Source organism: Falco naumanni, chromosome 3, assembly GCF_017639655.2.
Source record: "Falco naumanni isolate bFalNau1 chromosome 3, bFalNau1.pat, whole genome shotgun sequence".
Lineage (NCBI taxonomy): Eukaryota > Metazoa > Chordata > Aves > Falconiformes > Falconidae > Falco > Falco naumanni.
The window spans coordinates 9,956,394-9,967,786 of NC_054056.1; the positions used below are offsets into that span (position 1 = coordinate 9,956,394).

Consider the following 11,393-nt stretch of genomic DNA (forward strand, 5'->3'; position numbering starts at 1 on the left):
AGGGTTTGTCAGGTGTCATCCTGACTTCTTGATTCTGTTAGTTAATTTGCCATACTTGGGGAGAAGACTGCTATCGTCAACTGGGCAGGAAACGATAAGTTACAGCAGCACTGTGCGGGGTCAGGTTGATCACTTATCAACTTCCCTAGCTTGAAAATGGGACAAGCTTTCTTTCAGAATGAGAAATGAAGAACTCATGATTTGTACCAGGCTTTTAGGCAAAAAGTTCAGTCATCTAGCTGCAGGGAAAAATCTAGGGCCAAAGGAAGCAACCAAGTACTTGCCAGCCATTCTAGCTACATGGCTGGAGACTCCAGTGCTCAGCCCCAACGACTGACCTCAGCTTGGCTTGGTTATGGCATGACACAGCTGAGCACAGCAAACACCTTGCTTTTTACCGAGAGTCTCTTTGTCACTCCTCACATTTTTGTCACAGCACTGGTGTGTCCACAAAAGCTCTCTCTTCCCCCACCAAAGCCGCTAAGTCCTGTACACGCATTAGCCCTCCCGGACACCGAGTGCAGCCACAGGGTAACTCAGCCCTTCCCTCAGCTGCACGATGGGTGTGAGCAGCTGGGAGAAACGTTCGGCTGCACGTTTGGAGGCAGCAGCCTGCTCCAGACACACCGTTCCCCTCGTGGGGCCCGTCCGTGTCGGCAACGGGCGCGGTGCGACGCACGGCGGCCCTGGGGCTCCCAGCCCAAGCGGCCCCGAGCTCCGGCCGCCTGCCCCGCCGCGCCCCCGCTGCCGTGGCCCTGGGCACGGGCCGGGGCAGGGGCCCCGCCGCCCACCTCCCTGCCGGCGCGGGGCCGGGCGGTGCCCCGGCTCCTCCCTCCCCTGGGCGGCCCGTGGCGGCGGCGGGGCCCGGCCCGGCCCCACGTGAGGCGGCCCCGCCGCCATGGAGCTGCCCGCCGTCAGCCTGAAGGTAGGGGCCGCGGGGCCGGGCCGCTCCCGCCTTCCCCCGGCCAGGAGGGGCCACCGGCTGCCCCGCGGCCGCCCGCCTGCTCGGGCTCGGAGGCGGCAGCCGCCGGCGGCGGGGCCGGGGCTCTGCCGGGAGCGGCGGAGGGGCTGCGGGGGCTCGGCCGGCAGCCCTCCTCCCCGGCCTGGCCTGGGCTCCCGTGCCGGCGGGGCCAAGCCGTGTTCATCGCAGGGACGAACGGTGCCAAAGCTCCTGGTCCCCCGGGCGGGCGGGCGGGCGACGGCTCCCGGCGCTCGCTTACCGCAGGGTCGAGGCTGGGGCGGCCGGAGGCTGGGCTGGGGGCCCCGGGGCTCCTCGCTCAGCCGGCCCGAGCGGGCCCGGGCAGGCACGGGGCGAGCCCCGAGCGGGCAGGGCTGGGCTTCTCGGGACGGGTGTCCCAGGAAGGCGGTCGCGCTTATCGTGGGGTTATCGCCTACACGCCGAAACTGCTCCGGTCCGGGGGGCGGGGGGGGAGAGGCCTTTGAGGGACACCGGAAAATTTTCGTGAGCGTCTGGTAACCAGAGAAATGGCAAATAAGGGACTTAGCATAACACAGTTATGTTATGCTTTTCACTTTGGGAAGCAGCATACCCTTGGAGACAAGCTGGAGGACATTAAAATAACTTTTTTGCTTTTGATATTTGGTACTAAAGACTTCGCTGATACAGACAGGTGAAATTTTCCTCTTTTATTTTTCTCCCATTATATTCTCAGAACTCTGAGCTTTCTAGATAGGGGTGCCTTTTTCCAGCTCTGCTATGCTGCGTATCTTGCTTGGTGCGGCAAGTGTTAGGCGCTTTCTTTGATTAAAACTTTGCCTGGAGAATGAGAGCATCACTGGTCACCTCAGTTTTCTTCTGCTGTTGATTCATAAAGCTGTGAGCAGTGGCCTTGGAGCAGGCTGCCTACGGGTTGGGTGGGAGGATACTATCATCTTGGCTACTTTTACGAATTCAGCTTTGCACAGGCAGGCTTTCATGTGGCTGTGCTAAATAAAAGCTTGGCCTTCATGTAATCATGACTTGCCCCTCTTGCTAGTTCACCAAGAAAAGCAACTTCCCTTGTCAGAGGCAAGTAAGCAAATGGGTTTTTCAAGGCCTGGCATGTGGATTATATCGTATTCTGGAAACTAGCTGATACTTAGTTCTGATGAGCTTGAACTACTGTGTTATTCCCAGGCCACTAGGAAGATAAAAAGATCTTGCCATCTGCCTTGTTTTTTATCTTGGTTTGATTTTTCTTTTGTTCCCTTGTGCTAAATCAGTAGTGAAAAATGACATTTAATTAAAAAGTTTACTAACATGAAATACATGTTCTGCCACAGGAGATGGAGATAGGGGAGCTGAAAAACACAGGCTTCTTGAACAAATGAGTCACTGTGACAACACAACTAAAATACTGCCTTTCTTCTCTGGTTCCAGACAGCCATTCCCAAATCTTTTACTAGATGAGAGTGAGTTTGTCCTGGGCAAACTGTTTTCAGGATTTAGAAATGCCCTGTTGTCGAGTCTGCTGGTGCTGCTGTGGGGCTGAAGAGCTGGGGAATGGGTAGTTAATAATTGTACCTGCATCTTTATACTGTTCTGAGTTAGGGCCTGCTTCCCTGAAGCCTATTGCAAAGGTGAGAAAGATTCTTATTCAGAAGGGGACTGGAAGTAACGCACAGTACTGCTATTCATTGGCGTGATCTGTTTACAGTTTCTGTGAGATTAGAAAGATGAGCCTCGTGATAGAAGTAGCTCCAAGAAAACTGCATGACTGAGCTGTATTTGTGCCAGAACATAGCAATGTCTTAGCCTTGAGGTCTCTCTTTAAGCTACTTGCAGAGCTATAAAATTAATGTAGCAGGCTTTGCCCTAGAGCGGATGAGGAACATGCTCATGAAACAGCATTTACTGGCTCAGCTCTAATAGTAATGCTCAGCAAAGCATGTGGGAAGCATCATAGCCATATTTTTGCAGCGAATGCTTGACACTTATGATTATTGTAATAACTATGCAGAGCCTCGATATACAGAGTTTGAGTTTGATCAAGCCTGGACAATGCCCTACAATCCACCTGCCTGAAAATGTACATTTTGTGCTTGAGCACTTTTAAATGCTAGGTCATAGAATCATAGAATAATTCAGACTAAAAGAGACCTCTGTATGTCATCTAGTCCAACCTCCTGCTCAAAGCAAAGCTGACTTCAAAGTTAGATCAAATAGCTCAACTCAAAATTCAACTGACTTAAAAATCTGTGAGGATAGAGCCATGACAACCTCACTGGATAGCTTGTTCCACTGCCTAACCACTCTCATTATCACTCTGTTACAATAATAAGGAGCATCCTTACAGGTAGCTCACTCACAGGTGACTACTCACATCTGTATTTCAGTTAGTATATCCTCAGGTGAATATGTCACTCACAGAGTAGATGAACTTGCTCTCTCTCAAAAAAAAAAAAAAAAAGTAAAATAAGAAGTTAGATACTATAAGAAAATAATTGTAATTTGGAACCAGCTAATTTTTAACTTGGTCAAAATTCAACCTTGTGCTAGGTTCTGTTTTGAAGTGTGTTTAAAGGAGTGAGTTCCTATTCCAAAGCATTTCCCACCTGACTAGAGAAAGGCTCTTTTTATGCTTGGCAATTAGTTCCATCACATGCTGGGATTTGCGGAGGAGCTAGGAATTCCCCTTAGGTCTCTGCAGTTTCCAATGGGATGCTTTTAATCACATGGTCATCCTTTTGCCCCGAAGGGATGGGGACAAAGGTCCCACCTTTCTTATTTTCTGCTCTCAGCACTAGCTCAAGTCCTAGGAGTATTGCACTAGTGACCAGGAAGGGAACACACCTTGTTTTTATTTCAGCGGTCCCGCATACCGTCAGCCCTAGTTTACCTGACTTTATGCCGATGGCTGAGCAGTTTTCTTAATTTAATAAATGCAATATTGATCTAGACAGCTTTAAAAAAAAAAAAAAGCTACCCTGCCTAATTATGTTAACTGGTGAGCCTTGAGGGGTCTTGTGGGTATGTAGCATGCAATTAAATACTACCTAATTAAGAATTTCCCTGATGTTGTCCTAGTCTCTTGAGTAAATGCTATTTGCATGTCTCCATTCTTATCCAAGAACATCTTGTATTTTACTGATTAGCAGTTTCTGCCTGGTCTCTGTGGTACAGTTTGGGAGAAGGGAAAGCAGGGGGTGGGGGTGAAGCATTTTGTAGGCTTTCATGAACAATTAAAAAAAAATCAGTAATAAAAATCTGTTTAAACCGTGTTTGAAGTTACAGCAAAGTCTAGGCTACTCAGTGAATGCTCAGCAGATGCACTAGGGTACTGCAGTGAAGCAAGAGCTCTGTCTTATCATAAGACATCTACATTGTGGTATCTTGGCAGAGCAGTATGAGACACTGCTCACACTCCTAGTACGAGCAGATGTGTCACTCCTGTTGATTTCCTGGCTGTGCTTCACTCATGTCACAACTTCATAGAGGAACTAGTTTTGTATTAAATTACAGCATGGATAGATGTTTCAAGTCAATGAATACAGCAGGATGTCAGTAGATCTTAATTATTTATTTTTTTTAGTGTCTTAATGCTCCTATCTGCGTACAGCTTTCCTGTGTCCACTAAGTAATTTAGCATTTTGCTAGTCACTCTTCCCACCCACCCTTTTTTTTTTTTTTGGGGGGGTGGGGAGCAGGACAGAGTATGTGGCAGGAGTGCTTCAGGGGAATTTTGGTGGTGTGTAGTCATAGCTTCCCATGGATCCTCTGATATGACCAGGCTTCAGCCTTTCTTTTATGAGGCTGCTAGTAGAGCCTGTCTTCCATGTTCTTCTCTTCACAAATGTTTAAAAAGTGAATGAGTGATCTCCCTTTGTTGTGATTGGCCAGAAGGCTCAAAAACAAGTGAGTGCATGGATATAAGTACAGAAAAAGACTAAAGTTGTATATTCTGTTCCTATTTGCTGTCTTAACAAACATGTAGAGTATGTCTCCATGGTTACAGAAATGTCAGGTGCTGGTGAAGAGAATCTTTGTGTCACTCATTACAGTAAGATGCTTCCTTCTTGCTTTGTGTCCCCTTGAGCACAAGGATCATAACCATTAAGAACATTTGCAAAGTACGGAATCTGTGACAGCATTATTTTATTGCTACTTAGGGCACTGCCAGCATTTGGGCCCTGGTGGCTTCACTGGGAGTGAAAAGAGCTGTGTATTATGGCAGGATTGGGTTCTCAGATTCCTAGAAGATGCCTCCACGTCTGTTAATATTGCAGCGAGGTTGAACCACTGCTCTGAACAGACTGGAAGGAGGTAAAAGGAGGATTTACTGAGGACTGGAGTGAAATTTCTGGGAGCTGCAGGCATGACTTTCCATGGATGACTTGGTGATGGGATGGCAGATTGGTCATGTATAAACTGTGCTAGCATAGTGTGAATCAGATTGCTCGGCTTTCTGTACAAACTCTTCTGGAGTTCCAAAATCAATAACCCATTTAGAAAAGACTAAGTGGTCCCTGAATCAACTGTCAACAGAGATGACAACAACAATGAATGACTACAGTGTAGCACCACAGGAAATACTCAGCAACAGAAGCAAAGAAAAATGGTTTTGTGTCTTCACTGTCCCAGTTGCTATGCCAGCTTTCTGCACTGGTTCATGGGTCCAGGGTACTCTTCCAACCGTCCCTCTGAAACAAGATGGTGCATTTCACATTGATCCTTCCAGAGTTCTCCCAACTTGCTGACCTGTCTTCCTCTCTTTTTTTTTTTCATAGGCCATCATTCTGGTACACTGGCTGCTCACAGTGTGGTGAGTGATTGGTGACTGGCCTGGCCTGGGTGAGAAAAGGGTATTCTTTGATACGAGGAAATGGGATGTTCTCAGGGAATCAGCACTCCCTGTTTGTGCCTGTCTGTGTGCAAGAAGACCCTAAATCTAAGAGTGAGATGATTGTATGGGAACAGTGATGAATGCAAACAAACTGTTGCAGGCTTACTGTGAATGTGGGCTGGATATTTTTTTGTCTCGTTTGGCAGGGGATGCATGAATTACATGTTTCCAGCCTCCTATGCCTGGGGAAATTTCAGTGTCCTTGCGGTGGGGATCTGGGCCATTGTGCAGCGAGATTCCCTTGATGCCATCGTGATGGTGAGTGTGAGAGTATTTGCCTCCACCAGGCTGCTCAGGGAGAGGGTGGAGAGCAGAGACAGCTCCCTTGAGTCAGTGATGATTTTCAGCTGTTCCCAATAAACAGTGAGCAAGTTGTATTCCCTGTTTGCATTGTTTTGTGTTTTTTTCTTTTTTTTTAAGAGAGCATATAAATCTATAGGCATTGTAAACCATGGTGAGAAGCTTTCGCTATCACTTATTTTCATTCTCAGAGGTGAGGCATACTTGATTCTTACTTTTTTTTGACCTGCTGTTGTGACTTGTAATTCCAGAGGAGGACTCAGAGCATTTAATATGCTTGAGTTGGAGGGGCTTTATAAAACCCTTCTCTGAACATTAAAGAGTTTGGCAAGCAAAAATAAACAATCCTGGAGTGTATCACAAGGTGTCTGACAGATGTGAAGAAAATGCATGAAATGCAGGATCATTTGTCTAGGAATCTGTCTACCTGGGGCAGTGTCGGGGGTTAGCAATGTTTGATACTGGGGCAGAGGCATGATTGTGTGAACACAAATCTCTCAGGAAATTGACTATGTAACTGACTGTTACTCCTAGTGGTTAGTCGGTACTCAGTCGATGTCCTGTTCCGTTTCCAGTTCCTGACTGGCCTGCTGCTCACGGTCCTCACAGACATCATTCACATCTCTGTCTTCTACCCTCCAAACAACCATCTCACTGATGTGAAGCGTTTCAGTATAGGCATGGCCATCTTCAGCCTCCTCCTCAAACCTGTGTCCTGCTGTTTGGTGTATCGAATGTATCGGGAGCGTGGAGGAGAGTACACCTTTAACATAGGTAGGATGCTTGCTCCCATGTCGGTGTGGGCCACCTGCTCTGGTGTTGGGGAGACCACCTTGCACTTTGGACCCTTCAGCCTAAGCTCTGCGCAGCTGGGTTCTGCCTCCCTTTCCAGGGAGGGTGCTGCTTTCTCTCTTGCTTATGTCTTCCATTTTGTGGTTCTGGTGTGTCTTAGACCTTAAACTTATGTTCTTCCTCTCTTCCCTTGCAGACCTGGAGTCCTTGTCTGACAGCCATTTTGCCCATGATGGTATTGTGAGAGAGACTGCAGTCTCTCTTAGTATAACTGAGAGGCTTTTCCTCTCTTCCTCCTCCTGCGTTTTCTGTGTGCTTGTTGGAAGCCTTTGGGTATCCTTCTCTCTTTGCCAACCCTTTCTTCTCCTTCTAGGGGAAGGTGGGCAGCATCCCCACTAGCTAGATTATGCAGGAGAGGGAAAGAAGCTGCATTTCTAACTCCATGCTTTCTGTGGGCCTCCCATGTCCTAGCTACCTTGATTGCTTTGGACATCCATTTCCTTACCTGGAAAATAGGACTGATGTTTACCTCATGGGACTTTGCCTGGAGGCGCTCATTTTTCTTCTGGTTGTGGTAGCCTTGCTGGAGAGAAGGGGCCGTGGCTGGATCTTCAGGGTCTTAGTCACTTTTGCCAAGCATGCCTGGTGCTAGTTCATGCTGGAGAAGCTGCCAGGGACTGTTTGCTGTGTGTGAGTTCACGCTGGCAAACCCACCAGCCTGGCAGTTATCTTCTTGCCTTCCTAAGAAGGCTGTGAAGGGTAATGGATGGTGTAACTGCATTACAGTGTTTGAAAGCTGTCACTTGCACTGCTTGGATGCTAGCAAAGAAGATAACGCTTCCTGTGAAAAAAGGCAGATACCTGCAGAGGAGGAGAGGCTGAGAGGCCATGGAAGGAAACCATGGCTTGGGCTGCTATGTGCTGTGTGCATCTCTGCTAGTGGAATGTGCATGTCTTCTCCATCAGTGCTTGTGCAAATGCCTGACAGATCAGTCTTAACTGGGTCAGGATGTCTGTGAGTTAAATGCAGTGCCTTGCCATAGTTGTGCCAATTTTTATTAGCTGCTCACTGTGCTTGTAAGTGGAATTTGACATTTGTATCCCATGGAAAGTGTAGGTATCGTTGTGGAGTTCATCCCCTTGCTTGGAGTTTGGGAGCACTCCCTTTCAACCACACTATCCCAACACAGGCATGATACTGTCTGAGAGTGTCCTCTCAGGCACAGGTTGGAATTCAGACACTTTGTAGTTGCATATCCTCTCCTGAACTGTCTTCCTCACAAGATTTTCAGTACAAACTGTGCTGCTGTTGTGTTGAATGTGGTTGACAAATTTCCTTGCTCATTTTTCTGCCCTGGCATTATCCTTCTGAACCGAAATGTTGCATTTTTCCTGGTCTTCTCTGTCTCATTTTCTTTCCCCATAAAACACCTTTTTGGCAGCATCTTTGCTGCTTGGACCAAGCCTCTCATATGATTTGGTGCCCACCTTTGATTCAGATTGCTTTCTAGCCATGGCAGACGCCTGGCCTGTAGATGCAGAGGTGTCCATGCACATTCCCTGCCTGTCTCTTCTTTCCCTGATCATCCCCTGGACAGTAACACAGTTTAGTACCAGCCTTGTACCACAGGCAAATTGTTCAATTGGGAGCACTGCTGGATTCAAATCAAGTGCCGTGGTGTGGCACACTTGAGGCATAGCTGCATTGTTGGGAAGAGTGGTTCATGGATGAATCATGCTCTTGCACCTATGCTGTCAGCTAGCCATGGTTTTGTCTGTTCATTTTTCCACTACATCTCATAAATTTGATCTTGCTGAAATATGCTAAATATGCTATTACAGGAGCCTGTTATGCTGCTATGTAGTATTGTGGGTCTTGCTCTCACACAGCCATGTGGCTACTAAGAGAGCAGTTCTCAGGGAATGAAGAGGCATGTTCAAATGCATCTGTTATTTTGCCTTTGTTGGAAGGGTGAGTTTTCTTACCTCCTGCCTGTGTAGTGAGGATCACAAAACACAGGTACTGGAGAGCTGGTAGAGCAGCTAATGTGGTATGGTCGGAGCTGTTGTTTCTTTTAGAGGATTCAGTTCTTGCGCTTTTGTTTTTTCCCCAATCTTCTTTTCCGTCTCCATTCAGGTGTCACCTGTGCAGGCCAGGATCGCAGCACCTATGAGCCAATTGATCAGCAGGATGCCCCTCCACAGTGGCCTGACTCAAGCAAGACAGCTCAGCAGCCGTACTGAGGCCCCCTCTGCAACAGGGAATGGACGCTTCCCTCGCCCAGTCTAGCCTTCTGCTCTTCCCACGTCTGTTCTACGGAGCAAGACCTGCTACAGAGCAAACAGGAGTGGATCTGACTTTTCATTTCTTTTGCCTCCCTGAAGGATAGGCAGATGGGTTGCTGCAGTAAGTTCAGAAGATCTCAAGAGATGTCATGTTAAACACTGTGACTCTGTAATCCCCGCACTCTCCTCCCTCCCGCTCTGTATACGTGACTGGATGCACCTTCTGCAGTCTTCCAAGCCTTGTGTCATGCATCCTCTCTATCGCAAGGAAACCACTCAAAATATTCCCAGACAAGCTATCTTTGAAAGGCTTATGGACTGCCCTTAAACAATGGTTTAGCCTGCTTTTATGCAGATATATTTCCAGGAAACATCTGGGAGTTCCTGTGTGCTGTTTTTGATGGTGTTATTTAACTAAGATTTATGACTGTAACTCTCTATGCTAGCTGTAGTGGTTTGCACAAAGCTGGGCTTGGTATAAAGATGCTCTTACTGGGCCAGGGAGCTGCTTGTGCTCCCAGTATCTAGTCTTGGGTTTTATTCACTGATGTTTTTATGCAAGTTGAATGTCCTCCGGGACACTTAAAATGGCTGAGGGATGTAGGTTATAGATATCCTGTGCCTTGAAATGTCCTTTTGCCTTCAGCTGAAACGTTCTTAACTATCTTAACAGAACTTGAAATACTACATTTTTCTAAGAAAAAAATATAAAAGGAACACAGTTCTTCTGTGTTAGAAAAAGTTCTACTGGTCACCTGTCTTATTTGAAAATGTAGGTATTCCTGAGGGTTTGGGACTGGCAGGCAGTCTGGGAGAGTCATTATGGGGGAAGGTCTACAGGACTTCAATGGCTTTTAGTCTAAGCTTTACTCAGACAAGTAGAGGGTGCTGCTTGTAAATATGTGGGTGGGAAGGTGAGCTAGTAAAACGAAGATTGAGGAAAGGAAAAGATGGGTTTATTTACACCGCAGTGGTGATCTCCATGAGGTGTGACAAACTATAAAGTCTAATCTTACCCACAGTAAATCTGCCCTGCTGTGGCTTTCAGGTAAAATTAAAAAAAAAAGAAATTTAAACAAGATTCTTCTTCAGAAGTAAAAGAGTATGACACCTTTGGCAGAATGGAAATACTAGTGCTAGAAAGATCTGTGTTTTTCTGAAGGAGTTTAATTTTCAAAGTTTACATCTGTTATTCTACAATTGCATTTCTCTTGACAAGACCTGCTGCTGCATTGATTCTGCAGTGACCAAGAGCCCTGTTAACTTTGCTCTAACCTCTAGAACCATGCCATTTGTACTTTTAAAACCAAGCAATTTTCTCCCAAGTCTGATCACTTTAAACACAAGCTGATGCTTCCCCCACTGTGCTGGTCAAGCACTACAGTGACCTGCTGCTGTACCTGGACTATCATCATTTATGCTTGGACCAAACACATGGTAAATGCCATACAAGTGCGACAGTCTGGTTTGCTTTCCTGAGGTGAGTGTTGTGCATTCATTTTGCAGGCTGCCATGCAATAGAGCACAGGAATAGGAATCAGTCTGCTCTCATGGTCAGATGGGGAGGAAGGAAGAATAGGCAGGCAGAAATTTCTGGAGCCTGTGGAGTTGCAGAGCAGGCCTTTGTATTCATGTTTTTTTCAGCTCTTCAGAACTGTACAGTGACACTATAGATCCCCGAATAATGCATTTAAATGCTCAGGTTTTTCCTTCTCTAGACCTGTGAAGCACAGACTGAACAGCTGTTTAAAATTTAATGCTTTTTGGGTATTTGCACAACAATTGTATCTAGTGAGGCCTTTCTCCATTATGAAATGCCCACCTAGCTGACTTGCTGTGAGCTTTTCTAAGGAGAATTCAGCACCTGGGAGCTCAGGGGAGCAGAGCAAGGCCAGGGCTGGCATTTGTCCCTTAGGGGTGCCTATTTCAGGCTGTGACTCTGAGGGGTGACGGTAACAACAAGGGGCCTCTCCTGGCTTCTGAGGAGAGTGTGTATTTCAGCAGTCCTTAGGATAAACACCAACGCGCTCGTGGATCAGTACCTGGTTTAGCAGGATGCATGGGGTTCACAGAGCTGGTTGTGCTGGCTGGTTGCCTGGCTTCACCGGGGAGCTCTGCATAGCCTTCGGCTGGGTCTCCTCACCCAGACGTGCAGCAGGTGCCATGCTCTCC

The 11,393-nt window shown here is 47.2% G+C and overlaps 1 protein-coding gene across 3 annotated transcripts; it reads left to right on the forward strand.

The window, feature by feature from the left end:
* The first annotated feature begins 853 nt into the window (after nucleotides 1–853).
* Nucleotides 854–10,916, forward strand: LOC121084716 (angiotensin II receptor associated protein). Of its 3 annotated transcripts, XM_040586548.1 has the most exons (5): nucleotides 854–925; nucleotides 5,728–5,762; nucleotides 5,990–6,101; nucleotides 6,719–6,917; nucleotides 9,073–10,916. In XM_040586548.1, exons 1-5 carry the CDS (start codon nucleotides 899–901, stop codon nucleotides 9,177–9,179), a joined length of 480 nt encoding a protein of 159 aa, XP_040442482.1. In that variant the 5' UTR covers nucleotides 854–898; the 3' UTR covers nucleotides 9,180–10,916. The 3 variants fall into 3 exon arrangements, with proteins under 3 accessions (XP_040442482.1, XP_040442483.1, XP_040442484.1); XM_040586549.1 differs by lacking the exons at nucleotides 854–925; nucleotides 5,728–5,762 and adding an exon at nucleotides 5,767–5,791; XM_040586550.1 differs by lacking the exons at nucleotides 854–925; nucleotides 5,728–5,762 and adding an exon at nucleotides 5,795–5,894.
* Nucleotides 10,917–11,393: the final 477 nt, after the last annotated feature.